This window comes from Heloderma suspectum, chromosome 2 (genome assembly GCF_057233095.1).
Source record: "Heloderma suspectum isolate Gila_16-S chromosome 2, 16-S_ref, whole genome shotgun sequence".
Lineage (NCBI taxonomy): Eukaryota > Metazoa > Chordata > Lepidosauria > Squamata > Helodermatidae > Heloderma > Heloderma suspectum.
This window is the reverse complement of record NC_139459.1, coordinates 328,043,125-328,063,871: the sequence shown is the minus strand read 5'-3', so window position 1 is coordinate 328,063,871 and position 20,747 is coordinate 328,043,125. Positions and strand designations below refer to the sequence as shown.

Here is a 20,747-nt window from a genome sequence, read left to right as displayed (position 1 = left end):
TCCACGGGACACGGCCGTTGCTTGTGTGCCAAATGGGCGCTACACCTCCTTTCCGCGCCATCCATCGCTCGTCGCTCCCTGCGTCTGTGTCGAGCATCTAGCAAGCCCCCCTCCCGCACTTTCTCACTGCCAGGGTCACTATCTATCTCAGGAATGCCAGCAGGAGGAATCTCTGCCAGCTGCTGTGCCTGTGAGGGATGAGCTGGCTCCTCTCCCACGGATTGCTGATCCTCCTCAGAATCAGAATTGCTCTGGGGTTCTATAGGCTCAGTTTCCACCCTGACAGTAGTTTTGCTGAGTTTGGAGCAGAATAAAACAAGGATGGGAAGCCTCACGTTTGTCCAGTACTAAAAAATAGGATAATGGCTGGGGATGATAGGAGTTGTAACCCAACACATCTGGAGGGTGCCAAGTTGGGGAAGATTGTTGTAGAGGATCTGTAGGTCATAGAGGATCTAGAAGATCTGTTGGTGGTTAGCATTATTAGCAGGGCACTGTGGACTCGGGTTTTTAAATAGAAATCAATACAATTATTCTTTCCTCCCCAGAAATAGTTAGGAAGTGATGTCTTCATCCAATACAACATCTTCAATGGTGCCCTCTTTCTCCTTCCAAGAGAATGTGGGATAGCATTAGTTTGAAATATGGGAAGGGGTAAGTAGAGGCTGAATGGGTAGCTAATCATAATAGGAGTAATTATGGCAGGTGGATGAAAAACGAAGCTAAAGTAGTTACTTCAAAATTTTGCAGGGAAAGAAAATTAGATATTGTCTCGGGCGGGGGGAGTGTAAACTAGGTTTTGAGTTTTGACTGTATGTTTCATGAGTGTGCACGAAATGTATTTTATGGAGTGCGGAAGTGTGCTTGTCCTTCAACTTAGTCCTACATTGGTATTTCTCAGACTTATTTTTTTTAAAAATAAACACAGCTTAGCATACAAGTGACCTAGGAAGCTAAGGAGGGCCCAGTTTGTATGAGTTTCCATGTGCTTCAGCCAGAAGATTTATTTCCAATTTGTTATTCATAAGGGAAGAGCGCGAGATTGGGATGGGTCCTTTGAAGTGGAAAACAAAGTCTTCTATTCAGTCTTGAGTCTAATAGAATACACATGACACAGGCTTGGCATCACAGCCTGTTTTAAAAGCGCAGCGCTTGTCATCTTTTGCTTTCCAGTACTGGGAATGCTGGTGGGAATGGGTATTGCCCTGAAAGAAAAACATGGCTAATTATTTCCTGCTGTCTTTAATAGTACACGCCTGGAGCAATCAGACAGGGAATCATTAGAAAGAAACAGGATGACCAACTCCTTGTGTACATATTGATACCTAGTCACTGTATTTACAATTTCAGCTTTACTTGGACCCAAATAAGGGAGAGAAAAGGAAACTTCCATAATTACATGCATTGCTAGTTCCCTTATTCTTTTCAGGGGTATACAATATAGTGCCCTCCAGATGTTTTGGGCTAGAACTGTCATCAGCCCAGTCAGTATGGCCGGTGGTCAGGAATTATGGGAGTTGTAGTCTAAGACATCTGGAGGGTACCAGGTTGCCTCCTGCTTTAAGTGTGTGTGTGTGTGTGTGTGTGTGTGTAAAATTAGTTTTACTTAGAATGCCAAAATAATTGTACTGTTAATCAGCTGCTTGGTCCCAGCATACAAGACCATTTTTGATTTATGAATAATCGGATGGCGGTTTTCACGTGCAAAGAGTTTTATAATGTTCATTTTGTTCGACTACACAGCAACCCTAGGGCAGTTATTCACATTTTATTGATGTGGAGCTAATGTTGAAAGGTCAGGACTGCCCAGTGTTATCCATTGGCACACTCTGACTAATTTTGGTCCTGAACTCAGATCTCTCAGGGCCAGGTCACACATTTTATATATCAGCTCAGTATAGTAGAGATAAGCTGTTTTCACCATTGGCGTTCAGCTGCTACTTACGTTAGCCCCTGTCAGGAATGCATTTATGACAAAGCAACATTTGTTTTCAGCAGTGACGGAGTACTGTGGTGTGTGAGTAATGCCTTACCATTAGGTAGGGTGAAGCATCTTTTTAAGCAACAGAGTTTGGGGTGCCATGAAAGAGCAATACACTGTCTATTATGTAGTTTCTTATTATATTTGAATCAGCAAGAGGGGCGCTATTTGGATTTTTTGCTTCAGAAAGTAAGGTGGGTGGGGGTGGGAGTGACATGAAGGATCCTCCGGGGGTCTGCCATCTTGTGATAGCTGGGAGGTGGGGGTGCACCTGTTTTCTTGTCTCCAGTGGTGTGTTTTGCTTACACCTGGCAGGGGCCCAAACCTGCAATCTCACAGGGAAAAAGAGGGCTGTTAGATCCATGACCAATGGCCATGCTGGCTGGGGATGATGGGAGTTGTAGTCCAATACATCTGGACAGCACCAGGTTAGGGAAGGCTGCCTTAAATGAACAAGAGCCCTCTTACTGGGTGCTTAGTTAACAAATCAAGCTTTCATTCAAAGTAAAATAGTCCTGTAAGCTATCTGATCTCTCAGCTAACAAGCACCCACCATATGAGATTGTTCAGAAAGATTTAAATGTAATTAGAGCAACATACATGGCAAAGAGTTTACCATATGTGGTTGCTTAGCAATAATTTCAGACAGAGGAATTCTTGATTGTCGTGTACCTGAAACCTGCAAGTTAATGTGCTAATGCCGAGATTGCTCCATGTTTTTTCCAGATGGCACATTATGAGCTATCATAGTCAGTACCAGCCGCAAAATCCAGAGGCATTGTGGTTGTATAAAACTCCTCCTCTTGTTTTGTGGAATTTCCCTCCCTCCCTACTCACATGCACACACACACACACCCTCCTCCACACATTCCCAGTGTGAAGGTGGGTGACCAACATGCAGCCCAGGGGGAGAGAAGGAGGACAGGAGGGGGAAAGGGGGCAGGGAGCCAAAATGGATGGAGCTTGGAAAGCCCCCTGCAAGTGATCAGTTCAGATCTGTGCCTCCCCTGGCAACCTTCTGGGTGGACAGAGAAAGAAAAGAAAAAAGGGGAAAAGAGACAGAGTGAGAGAAAAGGGGGTGGCAGAGAAAGAGGGAGAGAGAGAGAAAGAGGGTGACCGGGAAAGAGGGGGGTGCAGAGAGAGAAAAGGGAATGGCAGAAAGAGAGTGACAGTGAGAAAAGGGAATGGCAGAAAGAGAGTGACAGTGAGAAAAGGGAGTGGGTCCACTGGAAAGGTTCCCCACCCACCCCTGTTCTATAGTTAAAGATTCCATCTTACTGTGTAGGCTTACAATGATCTTCTCCTTCCCTTTGGTTGATGCGTTCATTCCCTCTCTCTTACACATTTCAGTTTGAAACAGAGAGATGGAAAGGAACATATTATGTCATCCATGTCCAGTCTTTGCCAGTGCAGGATTATTCCCTGTGGTATGTTCTCAAGTGTTGCCTTCTACAGTCTATTTTTAAATGATCCAGCTAGGAGGGCTTTTCCTCCTTCCCTGGGGAAGACTATGCACCATAATTATGTTGGCCCAGCTATGAGGGGATTTTATTATTTCCTGTTGGCCAGCTTGAATTCTCCTTTGACCTTGGTCCTCCAAACTGGTCTGAGTTCTGCTGTTCAAGGGAGTTGCCCATTCTTAGGTCTCTCAGCTTAAACATGCACATTGGTCAGAGGTAAGAGTGCAGTAATTAAGTGAGCCAGTACAGTCTAGGACTTGGAGTCTAAGTCAGAGTACAGAGATTCCGCCTTCCAGGTTGGTTTTGCAGCTCTGAGGTGAGCTGTACTTCACCCTGCCTTTGCCTTCTCTACGACACAAGATTCCAGGGTGGATTTTCACTCCACCTGTGCTGCGAGCAGGCTTTTGATTTCATCAAAACATCTTTTCCATGGCATGATTAATGTTTATTCAACACCTTTTTTCCTCTTTTTTTAAAAAAAAGTTGTTGATTTTGTTTTCACTTGAAACATTGTTCGTGATTGCCGCAATGGCCAGCCAATCAGTTGGCTGGCCACTGCGGCAATCAGATGGACTGTATATCCATCTGGGGAGGGCAGAGGGAGGTTGATTGTCTATCACAAGGGATAGACAATCAACACTTTGGATAGCTGGCCACATCTGTAAAATGGGAATAATAGTAACCTACTACAGCATAGTCTTTTAAGTCTACTCTTAGTAGTGGTGGCTATGTGGTCTACCTTGGTTTGAGATTAAAGCAGTGGGTTATAAAATCTTGTTAGTGTTGCTCACCTCAGCTTTAGGGCAATGAATCCGGGTACGGAGTAATGTAGAGACTGTCCTTTGGAAATGGTTTTATTTGGCATGTAAGTACATATTGGAAACCACTGCTGATATTTTTCCAGCGTTCTCTTTTGCGTGTGTGTTTTATCTTCCCAAGAGGAAGAACAATCCAGGCAATATCTGCAAAATTGCATTGCTCCAGGCTGAAATGAATATATACTTAACTCTGCATACGCGCCTATTCTCTTTCAGTTCCATTTATCTTTCCCAGACCATCTACTTTTCTGAGCAATGAGGACCTTTGGAGGGGGAGGGCAGGCGGGCAGAGGAATTACTTATTATATAATTGAAAATGCCACAAAAATAGCTCTTTAAAACTCTTGTTTCCATCCTCTCTATAGCTAACTCGCAAGTTGGAAATGGGGCAGATACTAACTCCACCCCCCCAATCTCTTTAAACACAGGAACTCTGGTCATGGAAGCAAGGACACGTGGTCGATTCTTGGCAGTCTGCAGTCTGTGGAGCTTTTGCAGGTGCAAAGGATTATATGTTATCCTGGGAAATGCTAAAGAAGAAAGGAGGGGAGGAGGGGAAATGTGCAAATCTATTAAGGCTTGCAGCGTAGCAGCATTCTTTTATAATTCCAGTTTGTTTAGAGCAAAGAAAATGGATCTCTTTGCGTGGACGGGGCTGGAAGGGGGTGGGAAGAAAGGGAGAAAAAGGTGAGGTTAGGGAACCAAGGCAAGGGTGTCTAGTTGAAAGACAGCCAATTTGTTTTTGACAAATTTCTGTTATTGAACAAACAGGTCCTGTCAGTCAAGCTCTAGGATTATCCAAAGGTTGAGTTGTAAAACCCTCTGTGAGAAGAGAGACCCCATTTGGGTGCGGGTTTGTGCAGCTGTCTGCCCTGAGCTTCTCTTGAGGGCTTTCAGTAAGGGGCCATGATTCACTGTTCATGTGACAGCTCTGACAGCACTCTAGATTAAGTAGAGTCAGGAGAACAGAATGTCTAAATGCAGCAGCCTCGAGGCGGAAACTTTCCATGGAGGAGAACTGGAGGCTGAAACATCTGGGCAGTCTCCGGACACTATCCCTGGAATGAAGAGTGGCAGGACATGCTCTGGGACGATTTATTGCAAAACAAGCTGGAAGTTAATTGAATTCTTAAAGAGCCACCTTGCCTTATTATAACAGCCTGCTTTAAAATAATTTCCTTTAAGATGTCACGAGTGGCTCATCCCACACATCTGACAAGGAGCAGGGAGGGGAAACTTAATGGTCTGATAGAAATCTCAGGTTAGTGGCTGCTCGGGATGGAGGGGCAAGATCTTTTTTCCAGAAGGAAGTAAAATGTACAGCATAAGGTTCTGAAGCGGTCATGGGGAAAAGGGAGCCATGAACAGGAGGAATAGCAATGCAACTTCTGGATTGCCCCAAATTATACTTCATCCTGTTTTAACATTAGCCTACTTTTTAAAACAAAGCAGGGAAAAGGGTTTCCTCCAGAGTATGTAGTGCAGACATGCAAATAGGAAGGGATTTTTAGGCTGTATTCCTGTGTTCACTTGCCTGGGAGTAAATCCTGTTGATCTCAGTGGGCTTTACTTCTGAGTAGGCATGTATGGGATGACATGGCTAGTCACCCATTTGATGGTGCTGGTAACCTACTCATAAAATTTACCATAACACGTAATAGCATATTTTAGTAACTGCCTACTCTGCCCACGCATGCCCCTATTGGATTGCCCCTATGCTTTCCATACTTGGAAGTATGTTCCACTGAAACTGACAGGACTTCTTTCCATACAAGTGTATTTAGGATCACTTGCCCCTTTATTCTAACAATTTCCAGAGGGGTAGGCTGTGTTAGTCTGTTGCAGCAAAAACAACAGAGAGTCTAGTTTTTAAAGACTAACAGATCCAGGACTCTCTGTCAATGACCTCAAGGTGGCCATTTTTGAACAAAGGAAGTTCAAAGAGATATCAACACAAATGTGATGAACTACAATTCATCAAGAGATTCAACTCATATTTCCAGTAGTCTGAATAAGGACAATGTTGTGTGTGTGTGTGTGGTCACACTACATATGTTAATTGGCTCACCACTGCAGTGATATCTGTGTTATCACCCAACAACTTTTGTGAATGGCAACTCTTAACGTAATTATCACAGTCTGTACTTCTTGCATTTTAGTTCCCTCTGACAGCACAGTTTACATCTCCCCACCCCACCCCCTATCATGTGTATATAAATCTGCCGATTTGAGGTTAACACTTCATGAATCTGATGAAGATTGCCAGAATAAGTGTGTTAGTCTTTAAGGTGCCATAAGTCTCTTTATTCTATTTCTTGAATTCTTGTTGCTATCACTATCATGGTCTCTTGCACCCCTGAATCTGTGGCTCCATTTGCTGCTTCTAACCATTGCTGCCACCCACTCTTGCATTCCCACTTTCTTAGGCTTCCTCGTGATACCTCCATTGGGGCATCTCTACTCATCTTGGGCACACCCATTACAACCTTTGCCTCTTTCACAGAATCATAGAATAGTAGGGTTGGAACAAGACCCTCGAGTCCAACCCCCTGCTCAGTGCAGGAATCCAGGTCAGAGCATCCCTGACAGGTGGCTGTCCAGCCTCATCTTGAATGCCTCCACTGTGGGAGAGCCCACCACCTCCCTAGGTAATTGGTTCCATTGTAGTAATACTCTAACAGTCAGGAAGTTTTTCCTGATGCTCAGCCGGAATCCGCCTTCCTGTAACTTGAGCCCATTATTCCATGTCCTGCACTCTGGGGTGATCGAGAAGAGATCCTGGCCTTCCTCTGTGACAACCTTTCAAGTACTTGAAGAGCGCTATCATATCTCCCCTCAGTCTTCTCTTCTCAGGGCTAAACCTGCCCAGTTCTTTCAGTCTCTCCTCATAGGGCTTTGTTTCCAGTCCCCTGATCATCTTTGTTGCCCTCCTCTGAACTCTCTCCAGCTTGTCTGCATCCTTCTGGACACAGTACTCCAGATGAGGCCTAACCAGTGCTGAGTAGAGGGGAATAAGTACTTCCCGGGATTTGGATGCTATACTTCTGTTAATGCAGCCCAAAAGAGCATTTGCCTTTTTTGCAGCCACATCACATTGTTGGCTCATCTTCAGCTTGTGATCTACAACAATTCCAGGATCCTTCTCGCTTGTCGTGTTGTTGAGCCACGTATCCCCCATCTTGTAACCGTGCACTTGGTTTCTTTTTCCTAGGTACAGAACTTGGCATTTATTCCTATTAAATGTCATTCTGTTGTTTTCTGCCCAGCGTGCCAGTCTATCCAGATCACTTTGAATTTTGTTTCTGTCTTCCAAAGTATTAGCTATCCCGCCCAATTTTGTGTCATCTGCAGATTTGATCAGTGTTCCCTGCACCTCCTGCCCCAAGTCATTCATAAAAATGTTGAAGAGTACTGGGCCCAGGACTGAGCCCTGTGGTACCCCGCTCATTCTGTCTCCCCAGTTTGAAAAGATCCCATGGATAAGCACTCTTTGAGTCTGATTCTGTATCCAACTGTGGATCCACCTGTTCGTTGTTTCATCTAGCCCACTTTGAGCTAGTTTGCTCATTAGGAAAGCATGGGGCACTTGGTTGAAAGCTTTGCTGAAGTCGAGGTATATTACGTCCATGGCATTCCCACAGTCCACAAGGGAGGTTACCTGATCAGAAAATGAGATCAGATTCATCTGGCACAATTTGTTCTTGACAAATCCATGTTGGCTTCAAGTAATCACTGCATTGTTTTCAAGGTGCTTACAGACTGATTGCTTTATCATCTGCTCCAGAATTTTCCCAGGGATTGATGTCAGACTGACTGGTCTGTAGTTCCCAGGTTCCTCCTTTTTACCCTTTTTGAAGATAGGGACCACATTAGCCCTCCTCCAGTCATCTGGCACTTCCCCCATCCTCCATGATTTCTCAAAGGGAATAGACAGTGGTTCTGAGAGCTCTTCTGCCAGTTCCTTTATTACTGTAGGGTGCAGTTCATCTGGCCCTGAGATTTGAACTCATTCAAAGTAATTAGGTGTTCCTTGACCATATGCCTATCGATCTCAAGCTGCAATCCTGCCCCTTCAGGCTGAACTTCACCTTTGCCAGGGGGGTCATAGACCCTCTTTTGAGAGAAGACTGAGCCAAAGTAGGAATTGAGCACTTCTGCCTTTTCTTTGTCATCTATTATCATTTTGCCATCCTTATTTAATAGCTGAACCTCCATTTCTTTCCTATGTCTTTTACTATGCACATACTGCAGCTGAAGAAAGCTTTTTTGTTGCTTTTAGCATCCCTCACTAACCTCAGCTCATTCGCAGCTTCAGTCCCATCATTCCACTTTACAGAACTTGTGAGCGCCTTTGAAAACAACCCCCATTACCTTACCCTTCCATTTATACTCAGCAAACAACCTCACTCGTCATTTAGCCCTATTGACAATGTCTGTTTCGCACACACATACTCCAAACCCTTTCAAGCCTTTGCATATTAAGATCCGTTCCCTTAGTTCCCCTGGGGGTTCTGAGTAATGGGCTGTTCTGCAGGAGCACCCTCACTAGTTTTCAGGGAGGCAATCCAAGTTGCATTTGAGAAGCCATTCCTAACAAATTTTATGGTTGAGGGTTTTGAGATTTCTTCCATGCCCTTAAAAGCTAGAGTCTTTTAAACATATAAATATATCTTACATGTTTGTTAATTGCTCATTGCTGCCTGGGAATGATGGGAGTTGTAGTCTAGCATATCTGGAGGGCACCAGGTTGAGGAAGGCTGCTATATACAATTGTGTTTGGAACTTGCTTGTGTTGCATGTAATTGCCTTGATACAACAATCCCCTGCAAATATGGAGGCTCTGCTCAGGGTGGGTTGGGGTGCTGGCCCAGGAATATTCCAGACCTTTTCCATAATTTTTTTAGCTTTAGTTTAAAATAAAAAGTAAGTCTTTGGTCCTTCTACTTAGAGAGGTATAAGGAAGGAAGAGTGGGCTGACAATGTACTGCCCACTTCTTCAGTAAGAGTAAACCTCTTTCACTTGCTAGTGAGTACAAAGGCACTGGAATAAACTGACAAGTCATTTATGTTTAAATAAAATTAAATGTTAATATTTCATTGCATTAAATATTAACATTAAAGAACTTTCAGACCTTGACTTAAGTTTCAGTTTTGTGTGAGGGCTCTGTCATCCCTTTTTTTCCTGAGATACTGGCCTTAGAAAGGGTGCCATCTTGAAATTGGACTACATGATAAATGTACACCTCTTTCCCAAGTTATAGGGCCCATAAAACAAGAATCAGGAGAGAACCATTTCAGTGTAATGTTTGCACACAGCTTCTGTGCCAGACCTTGGACTACAAGGTCCTGGCTGTTCTGCATTGATGACCTCCTCCACTGATATGTATCCTCACCCTCACCATAAACGTTCTGGCTAAGGGCTGCTCTGATGTCCACATGGCCCTCCCCCACCAGTGAGGGATTCTCTGTAACTTTTTGTGGAAAGTGCAGTGCCATTTACATATTATACACATGTTTAAAGGTTTGTACACGTTCTGTTTTTAAAAGGTGGCTCCGGGGCAGACATCTCTTGTGGGCCATGTCAAGGTGCTGGGGCCCCAGCAGCTGTCCATAGATCCAGGGTGCTGATGCTGGCCATGGTCTTTCCTGGTTCATCTATAATGGGTGGGCAACTTGTGCCCTTCCAGATGTTTTGGCCTATAATCCCATCAACTTTCACCATTGGCTTTGCTGGCAAGGGCTGATGGGAGTTGTAGGACAAACGATCTGGAGGGCCACAAGTTTGCTCAGCCCTGATCTATAAGGTGGAATCTGGGTTAGCTGCTTTTAACCTCAGAAGAGGTGTGCTGTTGATGGGGACTTGAATCTTCCCTCATGTTAGGTTTTCACGCTCTGTCACTTCAAGTTCTTTCTTCCCAACCCAACTCCAATCCCAGAAGTGGGTTGATCTGAGGAGAACAGTGCTTGAAGCATGGGGAGTGCTTTAAGATGGGGGAATGGGGAGACAGTGTGCAGCTCTTCTTTTGATGTAAAAGCACCCCCACCCCTGCTTTGTACATGAATAGGGCAGACATGAGAACAACCAACAAGATTTCCCCCGAAATGTCTAGTTCCGCCATACCTTAAATCCTGCGTTTATATCCTAAGAGGCTCATGATATCTCACTTGGAATAGTGGTGCCCTTACACACTATCGCGTGCAGGGGGAGGGGAGGATGTGTGCTAAAAAACTGGGATGTGGAGGTGGGTGAGGAACCCTTGGGTGGATGCTGAGCAACTATTAAAATGCTGTATTTCCATGCTGAAGCAGTTGGAATGCATATCAGTGGTTGCTTTGAAAAGATATACTTACATGTATTTTGGAAGAAACTGGGGAACAAGCCACAGATGGGGAGGGTTTCAGAGTCCAGTGAGATGATTGTTATTTATCTGCTTGATCCCTTTTTCCCCATCAGTATGGCCAGCTCTCCAAAATGCTACATGAAGATATCATTTTTGCATAGGTCATCAGAGAAAAGGGGCATATCATGGCACACCAAAATAAAACCAGACATAAATACTGCAATTTGTAAGCATAAGTAAGTAAAATCAGTTGTGCGAGAGTTGCTTACATTCGTCACCATGTTGCAGGTCTCTTGGAAGGGAAATAAAAGTTTATAAGCCCAAGTCACTAGCCAATCCTTAATCACAGCAACATTGCCAATCCCACAAAGAGTGTATTCAGACACTATAACCATCTGAGACTCCCTAGCTGCTCATGTTCTTTACTTTACCACAAAATTTACTTAAAGCCTTTTAAAGGTCAGTGGAGAGAAAAAACATTAAACAAGATAAACGCACCCTCCTGTTTTGAGCTCTTGTGCTAACCAAGAAACATTACTGGCTGCTTTCTTTCTTAATCATAATGTTGTATACTTGGCCATGGGAAAACAAACATTACTTGCCAAGTTAAATGGTCAACACTATCTTCTTTTTTAAGCCTATAAAATTGCACTAGTTGAAGTAAACTTTCTATGATGCTTTAGCAGTTTGTAGTGTATTGGTTCCAGTCTGTTCCTTTTATCCATGTGCCTTATAAAGAACAGCACATCTGTCCAATAAAGACCCAGGAATATAAACTTTTAAATAAAAATTGGAAGTCTGCAACTAAAGAATTGGCTGGTTGGTTAAATTCAGTATCTGAAATTCTGAATCCATTCCCCTCACTAACTGCTTCCCCTCTAGTTACCCTCTTGGGTAAAATCCATTCTTTGTTTTGTATCCTTCAGCTACCTTGACCCTTAGTTTCTCTGTCCTTTGGGACCTTTTTCCAAGCTCTGCCTGTCACAAAACACTACTCCTCTCTGTAATACCATATGAGGTTTTATTTCTAGCCAAACTGACGACTTTCTCTTCTCTAACAGAAGGTGACCTGATTTGTTCCCTGAACAGACAGAATGTTCATGAACATTCCATTGGTGTCGGAGGGCCCCCCCACACACACACACACAAATGTAATAGAATATAGATCCCCGGGTGACCATATTCTGTCCCCTTTCTTGGTGTCAATAAGATTAGCATCTTGTCTCCTTTTCCTGATAGGCCTTCTATGTCTTTAAAAGCAGAAATAACTGGCAGAAATGTGATAGGTGCAGCATTTCCCTATTGTGGTATCTCTGAGGTGGGACAAGCTACAGCTTTGCACTTCTGCCGGAATGCAGCTGTGAAAGGCGGGGGTGGGTGGGGGGCAGGTGTAAGCACCATCTTCCTCGGATACCGTTGCAACCATTGTCCAATCAATGAAATAATGCAGGGATGTGGAACCTCAGGCTAACGGCAAAATCTAGCTCTCCTGGCATTCCGATCCAGCCTTCCAGGGTTCCCCAGATGGGCATGCCCCCGTTCCTGGCCACACCCCTTTCTTCTGACCACTGATCATTTGGTGGCTTTGTAGCTTTTGCACATCTCTCCCCCTCTCCCCCATTCTAAAAAGGTTGAAATGCCTCTCCTAAGACTTGGTTACTGGCAGTAGGAGCTTTAAGCTGGTATCTTTGGTATTCCTGGCTCTGGCCCCTTTTGTCTTTGGCCTGCCCACCACTGGGATGTGGCCCCCAAGAGCTTCTCTGAAATCGAATTTGGCCCTTGGGCTGAAAGAGGTTCAACACCTGTGGTGTAATGGGCGAGCTGAATATTTGGTGACCATTCTTTAGCTGGGTGGTGGGACAGCTGTTTGGAGGTGCAAAGCCTTTTAGGAGCAGGAGTGAGATGCAAGTGAGAAAAGAGCCAAGATAATGTTTTGGGTCACAGGTTGTTTAGAACCATTGGTGGAAGAGACAGGTTGCCAAGGAACTGCTCTATAGAACTGCTTCCAGTTGAAAACTTTATTATAGAAAAGATTGCAGTAGGATTGCCACAAGCCTGAGGAATGTAAGTCCAGTTTCCGCTGTCAACCACATAGGATGCATTTATGCAAGACAGAGCATCCTATAGTGACAGCATGGCAACTCGTTACTAAACCAGGCGTCTCTGTGATATCTACAAAATGGAAGGAGTTACGGGTTTCTTGGCTCTTGGGCCACATTCCTCCACGTGCTCTTCGCCACCTGCACTGACCCCATTCTTTCCGCTTTCCGATATTTTCACTAGTGAGGATCAGCATAAAGATTGGTCCAGTTGCTGCATGCTTGTGGCACTCGGAGGCCCTAAATGAGTGCGAAGTAAGCAGGGAGCACAGCAAGTTCCCTGCAGAAGCTCCTTCTTTGGCCGATGGATGGGGCCAGGTTAGTCTCCACTTTGCCATGATATTTATCCTGGGAGGTAGTGAGTGCAGCTTCCCAGTGACCCTTGGTCCTGTAACTGATGGATGAGGCCAGAGCGTGCTGCCCTTCACTTCTGCAGTCCTAAGATCAGCACTTTGGGCAGGACCAGCATTTTGAATTGGGTCTGGAAGCCTACTGGTAGCCCATGTAATTTGTATTCCAGCCAAGAGAATAAGCATGCTATCATGAGCTGGGATTGGCAAATGGATCTCCATGCTCAGAGGCAGTGTATTGCGGCATTCTAGATGCTAGACACAAACAGAGGTTTACCCTTCATGCTCTGCTTGTGACTGGCCAGGGATAGCAATTTGGCTGCTGTTGATAACAATGTTGGAATAGAATCCAGGGGTAGACATCGTGGTGCCCATGGACACCTTTCTCGGCACCTGCCAAGGTGCGCCCCCCATTCAAAATACATTTTTAACACATTTTCTTACTGGCAGCTGGGATCACATCAAAGCAAAGTGCTCCAATTGCCATCTTAGTTTCCTACGAATGCCTCTGGGCTCAGAGACATTTGTAGGAAATGAAAATGAGGGAAAGAGAACATAGGTATGTGTGTGTAAGACAGAGAGAGTGCATCTATGGGTGGTGATTCAGTGTGAGAGAGAAGAAGATGGCGGAATGAATTGGCTGGCAGAGGAGTAGGAGAGAGAGAAAAAGAGCTTGCCTTCTGTGAGCACTGAAAACTGTGGGTTCAAGTGAGTATATTTGTTGGGGGTGAGACCCCACCTCTGCCTTGTACACAGTTTTTTAAGCAGGTTACCCTGTCCTTTGTGATGAGCTGTGCCTTCCATGGCAGCCATTTTGTGGCAGCGCCAACAACAGTTTCTCAAATTGCCAAATGTGCCTACTCCCGGAACAGATAGAACTTGGTCTGATATAGCAAGGGAATTATTTTGTTAATTTACTGAAGGAAGTCAGGGTACTTTAAAAGGCTATCTATTGGTAGGGTTTTGTTTTGTTACTTTCTCTGTCTTGCACAAGGCAATTGAACTGGTGGGATGATTGATCTATTCCACACTGGCATTTCTTACAGTGCACAAGATAAGCAGTATTACTTTGATGCATTTGAAGAAATTACCTTACTGAAAGTTGTTGTCTTTTCCACTCCATTCTATCTATAAAACATATGCCTTTGCTAATCAAGGGTATGTTGTAGGGGCAGAATATATATCGGAAGTGAGGATTGCGAACAGTGACATGCTAGTGATGGCTTTTTGTGCAATAAACCTGGACAGCTGCCTTGGTTTCCCTTCTGCTCTAATGAGCTCTGACAAGTTTACAGTGCTGTGTTTTGAGAGCCTCCTTGCCCATACAAGGTATAAAGGCAATGATGAAATCTCTTCTTAGAACTGACTCTTTACAGATGCTGAAGACAGTTATTCCAAACCTAAATTGGTTAAGTAATTACAGATGAAATGCCCAGTCCCAAGGTTTTTGCCTCCCATTGTGACTTGAATCTTCCTTTTATAGACTGGCCAAATTTGCTGACTAACTGATGGAAACATTAAGGATACCATTGAGCTAGTCTTATGGGCTACAGGAGCTTTCAGTCTGATCTACACCCGGTACAGGTGTGGATATTCTTAAATCCAAGTATTCTAATACTTTTAAAAATGCTTTTTCCAGGCTTTTTAGTATTTCAGTTCTGAAAGGCACCAACATATTTTTAAATCCTGGCAATGCAGCTGCCCTCTGAGGTTGGTTTTAATTTGGTTTTATTCTGTGGCTGTTTAATTTGTTTTAGATTTTCCATTATGCTATTATATTTATGGATTTTAGGGTTTTACCCTTTGTTTTGTGAACTGCCGAGAGAGTTTCGGCAATTGGGTGGTATAGAAATGCAGCAAGTAAACAAGGGTGCAATCCTATGCGTGTTTAGATGGAAAAAAAGTCCTACAACTCCCAGCATTCCCCTACCACATAGCTGGCTGGAGAATTATGGAAGTTGTTGGACTTTTTAATGTCTAAACATGCATAGGATTTCACCTTGAATCTCTTAACTGAAAATCGTGGCTTTTTAAATAGTGGACATTGGGGGTACATTTCTTATAGTATTCTGGGCAGTAGCAGTTTGTAAAAATGAATAGCCCAACCAGCCTCATTGCTCGATTGTGTCTCTTACTTTGCCCACTGCACTAGTTTGCTCACTTAGTGTGGTCACTCCAGCTCAGGCTGTGCTGTGATTTCAAGGTCTCCCATAATATTTCACAACTACACTCTCCCCTTCCCACTCCACTACTCACTGCTACAATTGCCATGCTTAATCTGTCCAAAGACTCTCTTTATTAACAAACTTTTTGGTGTCCTTTTGATCTCATAATTTACTGCCAGTCTTGCGGAGATCTGTATTTTATCAGCAGTGCACTGATAGAACCATGGAAACATGAATACAGCCTTCCCCAATCTGGCACCCTCTGATGTGTTGGACTACAATTCTCAGCATCCCCAGATATCATGGCCCTTAGCTGTGTGTTCCTTCTCCACAGCAGGATGCAGACTGGTATTGTTCGTTCTCTCTCTCTCTCTCTCTCTCTCTCTCTGATGTGCAGATGTCACAGCTGCATCCAGATTCCATAACTACGGACTGTACTCTGCTCTGCCCAGGGGACTGAGGTAGTGTAGGCTGTTCTTCTGCAGTGCTCAGTACAGAAAGAAAATCAGGTCCACCACCATATCGTAATAGTTACAGTTGGTGGTCCTGTTGCTGCCATTTTCTTAGGCCAATGCTACATGCTACCGTTTTACCATGCCACTTCCTCTAAATTCATGGTTTGAGTATAGTTAGTCGAGAATGCTAGTAAATCCCCCCCCAAAAAAGTTAGTTAAATACATTATAACATGGAGCATGGAAATTACTCCATGCTCCATTACTCAATTTCCTGTCATTTTTCTAGACCTCAGTTGTCAGTTGGAGAATCCATAGTATCAAGGAAACCCAATGTCTGAGCTCAACTAACTCTGTTCTATGTATATTGACCACATTAACTGCATTTCATTCCTTTCTACAGGTTGTTTTTTCTGTCTGAATGTGGATGTTGAGTATATGAAGTTAAGCTTGCAAAACTAATTGTGCAATCCTATACACATTTACTCATAAGTAAGTCCCATTGAGTCCAATGGGACTTACTCTCAGTCGAGTGTGTTTAGGACTGCAGCCTAAGACAATCAAGGGAGCTTTCCAGGTTCATTCAAAGTCAGTTGAAAAATATGGTTTTCGATCATTTCCAGATTTAAATATCTGTCTCCCACCCACACTTTGGAAAAGAGCAAGTTTTCTATATTACAGAAAACTGGGAGGAAAAGTCAACTATTTATAGATACTTCCCAAGACAATGTGCTGGGCTGGACCTTTTGGAACATGTACTCTGACCTTGGCTCTGGATATGCTGCTCACTCCTTAGAAAGGATCTTGCTTTTTTAACCTCTCATGGCTTTTTCTCTTCTTTCCTTTTATTCTGCACTGTGATTCTTTTAAATAGTTTGGTTTTGGTACAGCTCTACCTCTGTCAGAACTGTAAATTCGGCCCCCGGTTCTAAATGCACTGACGTGTATTTAATTAATCTTTACTTTGGGACTGGTGACGTTATTGCTGTGGAAGAAACAGCTGTAGCTCCTCATCTCTCCCAGCACCATGTTGCTTCTTTCAACCAGGAGGGTTGGTAAATATCAACTGGGGCTTGTTCAGACCTAGGCAGTTTCTAAGCTAGTCTTAATATAATGGCTGTGTTTGGATGTCACCCTAGGCCAGGGATCCTGGCGTAATAAACCACGATGTGAACAGGCAGCCTGCTGTGTAGGCAGCCTGTTCACGCCTCCCTTTGCAAGAGCAGATAAACAAATCAGGAGATAATAGCTTTCCATTGGCCATGTTCACACCGAAAGATAAACCAGGATTCTGGCCTCCTTTGCATGTGGTCACCCTAAAGAGGGTAAAAAATAGGCATATTTGATGGTTAAAAGAAACAAACCTGAAGTGGGTCATATTTGTAGTTTGGGGGGAAAGGTGAGGTCTTGATCTGAAAACTACTGGTATACACAACTTGTGGGTTATAGGGGGCAGCTCTTCAACAGCTTTGGCTCGTGCAAATTGTGGCCATCTGTGTCTTGGTGGTGGTGAGCTGTTAGGAACACATGGGCAATATCCAATATTGCTGTTGCCCCTCTGCTAGTTCCATGGTGCCTGCAGGACCAAGTGCTAGTGCATCAGGAACTAGTGCTTCTGAAAGCAGCCCCTGGAAATGAGCAGAAACATTTGTTTCTGGAATGGGACAGGTCAGCGGAGTTCCTTTCTGCAAGCTGTGCTGATCTGCCCGGAAATGAGTGTTTCTGCTCTTTCCAGTTGCCTTCTGAAGTCTCCTTGTATGAACTTCCCTCCCTCCTGAGTTCAACTAAGGAGGCTTTATTTTTATATCATATAATCAATACACATTAATATTATTATGATATTGCCTAATGGACACATTTAACAAACACAAATGTATATTCAATAAGGAAATAAATGGACAGTGCTATACAATAGGTACACATCTCTCTCTTTCCATCTATATTTTAGATTGTGTCTATAAGCACATATAGATTTACTGCATCTTAGATGCTATCAGTCTTGCATGAGACAAATAAACTCCATCTTTCTATAAACCTAAGATAAAAGAGATGCTTTGTTTTGAGCGTCATCTTTGCACATAGTTCAGACTAAGAGGGTGCAAGAGAGGGCCTTCTTGTGATGACTTGTACTCCCCAGAGAAGCCAACTGGTGTGAACCCAAAGTACAAGCAAGTAAAGAGATTTTAAGCAAGCTTTCAGTGATCTGGATCGATGATTATGTGGTTTGTATATAGATTGGCTCTATTTTCTTTGCATTGCTGTTGTGGCATAAATATCTCAAAGTATATGTTATTTAACTTCTAGCCCATATTTCTCCTCCCCAACCCATCTAACGTGGTAGTTTAGTGCAGCTTACGACAACAATAAAAGTGAAATAATTGCATTATACAAGCCATAACATATATCGGCCTAACAATGCCAACAGCAATTAAGTAGGATGTAACACAAAGGCTTCCCCCTAGAGTCCACTTGAAAGAAGATGGTTTTTGCCTTCATCCTGTAAACCTGGGGTGTTGGGTGGGCCTAGGCAGGCTTCTCTTTGGAGGGAGTCCCAAAATGGAGAAGAGGCACAAGAGGCCTTTACAGATTTAACCTTGCAGCCAGATAGAATGCAGAACTGTCCCTCAGTAACTGATGGTTCATAAGGAAGAACGTTCATGGAGGTTCATAAGGAAGAAATAATTCCTGGGGCACACAATCCATATGAAGCTTCAGAGGTAAAAATCAGCACCTGATCTTTTTTGTTTTTGTTTTTTCATAAGTCATCTTGATTTTATTGCAAGATAGGGTTAAGGTAAAAGCATTTAAAATAAATATATAAATCAATTAAGGAATCCAACCCATAGCCCTTTCATGGTTGTTTTGCAAAAAATGGTAGGCTTGTTTCTGGAGGGCTTGGGGTGTGAAACTCTAGTCCAGTATTTCTCAAAATGTTTTTGAGCTTGGCCCCACTTCTAAACATTCTCCACTTCTGTCCCACATCCCCCAGCCACTGTCTCTTTAGTAGATGCACACAGCCTGTAGAATCATCCAGACACAGCTGCAGCCATGCGACCTGTGGCTGCATGCATAGGGATCTGTGGACTGGGCCATGCTAATCCAACATTGACATTAGAAGAGAACTAGAGCAGGGAATCTCAGACTCCTTCCTAAAACCAGTCAGCTAGAGAAGGACATAGGAGCAGGGAAGAGTGCCGCAGACAGAAGCCTGCGTGTGTTCTCTGCTTTTCTGCAGTTTCCGTTTGGGTGGCTATAATGCTAAACTTCTGCTGCTGGGAGGGACGCATCTCTGGCTCCGACTGCTGCAGGCTGTTCTCCTTTCCTGGAAGTTCATGCCTCCCCTCCAGGTGTCTTGTGCCCCAGCCAGGGGGATCTGCCCCACTGCTGTTCTTGTCTAAACACATCCAGTTGTTTATCTCTACACTTGAGCTGAGTTCTAATGGAACTTTCTGAGAGCAGCCTCCAGAGCACCATAGCTAGGGAATGCTATGTGCAAGTCAGAGGGGTGCTACCCTGCCCCTTCTCCTTGCTGAAATGCTCCACCACTACCACCCAATTTTCTGCTCCTTTCATACCTGCTTTGACTGTACCTGAAGGCCATTCATTTCTACTTTTGTACCTCCATGAACAGAGGAGGGTCTGAGGAAGCGCCACCATCGGCTGCGTTGAGTAGGGAGAGAAGGGCTCAGGTTTGCAACCTGCCAGCTGGTACACAGTGTCCTCCAACCACAGGGCCATAACTCATTAGTAGAGCACATGTTGTGCTTGCAGAAGGTCCCAGGTTCAGTCCTGAGCATCTCCATTTAAAAGGGTCAGGTAGCAAATGATGGGAATCGTTTCTCCCTGCTGGGGACCCTGGGGAGCCGCTGCCAGTCTGAGTAAGCAACACTGGGCAAGAGTGTGTTGAACCTCTTTCAGCCCAAGGGCTAGATTCTATTTTAGAGAAGCTTTTGGCGCTGTGTTCTAGTGATGGGCGGAGCCAAAGGCAAAAGGGGGCATGGCCAAAATACCAAAATTACCAGCACATTTTCGCTTGGAGTTCTTGTTGCCAGTAACTAGGCCTTAGGAGAAGCATTTCAGCCTTTTAGAATGGGGGAAACAACTGCACTGTGGTTGGGGGTCTCGTGGGGTCCCTGGGAGGGCTAGATTCGGAACCTAGGCAGGCCACATTTTGCCCCCAAGCCTGAGGTTCTTCAGCCCTGGGCTAGATGGACAACTACTGTGATCTGGTAGATGGCAGCTTCCTATGTTCTTAAGTGACAATCCTAGACTCCTGTCTTTGGGAAAATTGGACAGGACTAATGTGAATTCAGAAGTGTGGATGAACGAGACCGCCATCTGCATTAGGTAACAATGTAGGGCTCCGAAGACAGGACTTTGAATAAAGGGCATATTATTTTTTAAAAAACAAAATCGGTGGTGGTGGTGGGGTTGCACTGATTACCACAACCTACCGTGGCTCTGGCTTCAGACAAATCTACCCAGATTCTGAAGTGAGAAACAAGCTGTAAGCATTAATAATGAAGCAGTTTTGGCAGAAGCTGTGGGAACTATGGGGCTGTGCAGCATGCATGTTTAACAAACAAAGTCTTGCTTGTGTTCGGCATTTTTATACACTCAGGTGGATTCGCAGCTGCAGTCACCACCCCTCTGGATGTAGCCAAGACAAGAATTATGTTGGCAAAGGTAAGAGCTAGAAGAACAGTATGGGGCTGATTGACAGGTTTGCACGTTAATAACTCTCCGGTTTTGCTTAGTAGCAACTAAATGGAACCCAGCACCTTCTAATGGTTTCTCTTCTTGTGTTTTATGTTTGAGGTATCTTGTGTCTATAACTCTGGTGCCACTATTCCTGGCTTTTCCTATCACCTCTAGTTTCTCTTTCCACTCAGCTGCTGCTCTTCCCAAAGGAGCTATCCAAGTTGATGCTGAGTTTGATCTATTAATTTAGATTTATAGTTTGGCTCTTTCTTATAACTCAAGGCTGATATCCACTTACCCTAATTCCATTCATCCTTGCATCAATACACTGAGGTGGACCAATGCAATTCCTCCTTTTCAGATAAGAAGCAGAATGAGA

The 20,747-nt window shown here is 44.1% G+C and overlaps 1 protein-coding gene across 5 annotated transcripts in view; it reads left to right on the top strand.

Moving 5' to 3' along the window:
- Positions 1–20,747, top strand: part of SLC25A26 (solute carrier family 25 member 26) — a 176,027-nt gene that overhangs the window by 142,953 nt on the left and 12,327 nt on the right. For 3 of the 5 annotated variants that reach the window (XR_014788570.1, XM_084840458.1, XM_084840454.1), the window contains 2 exons: positions 4,688–4,757; positions 20,289–20,353. Coding sequence is in view for 2 of the 5 variants with exons in the window: in XM_084840458.1 (XP_084696584.1) it covers positions 4,688–4,757; positions 20,289–20,353 (135 nt within the window). In the remaining 3 variants the exon portion in view is untranslated. Of the gene's footprint in view, positions 1–4,687; positions 4,773–20,288; positions 20,354–20,747 lie in introns of those variants that run through there. The other 2 variants (XR_014788571.1, XM_084840455.1) reach the window with 2 other exon arrangements.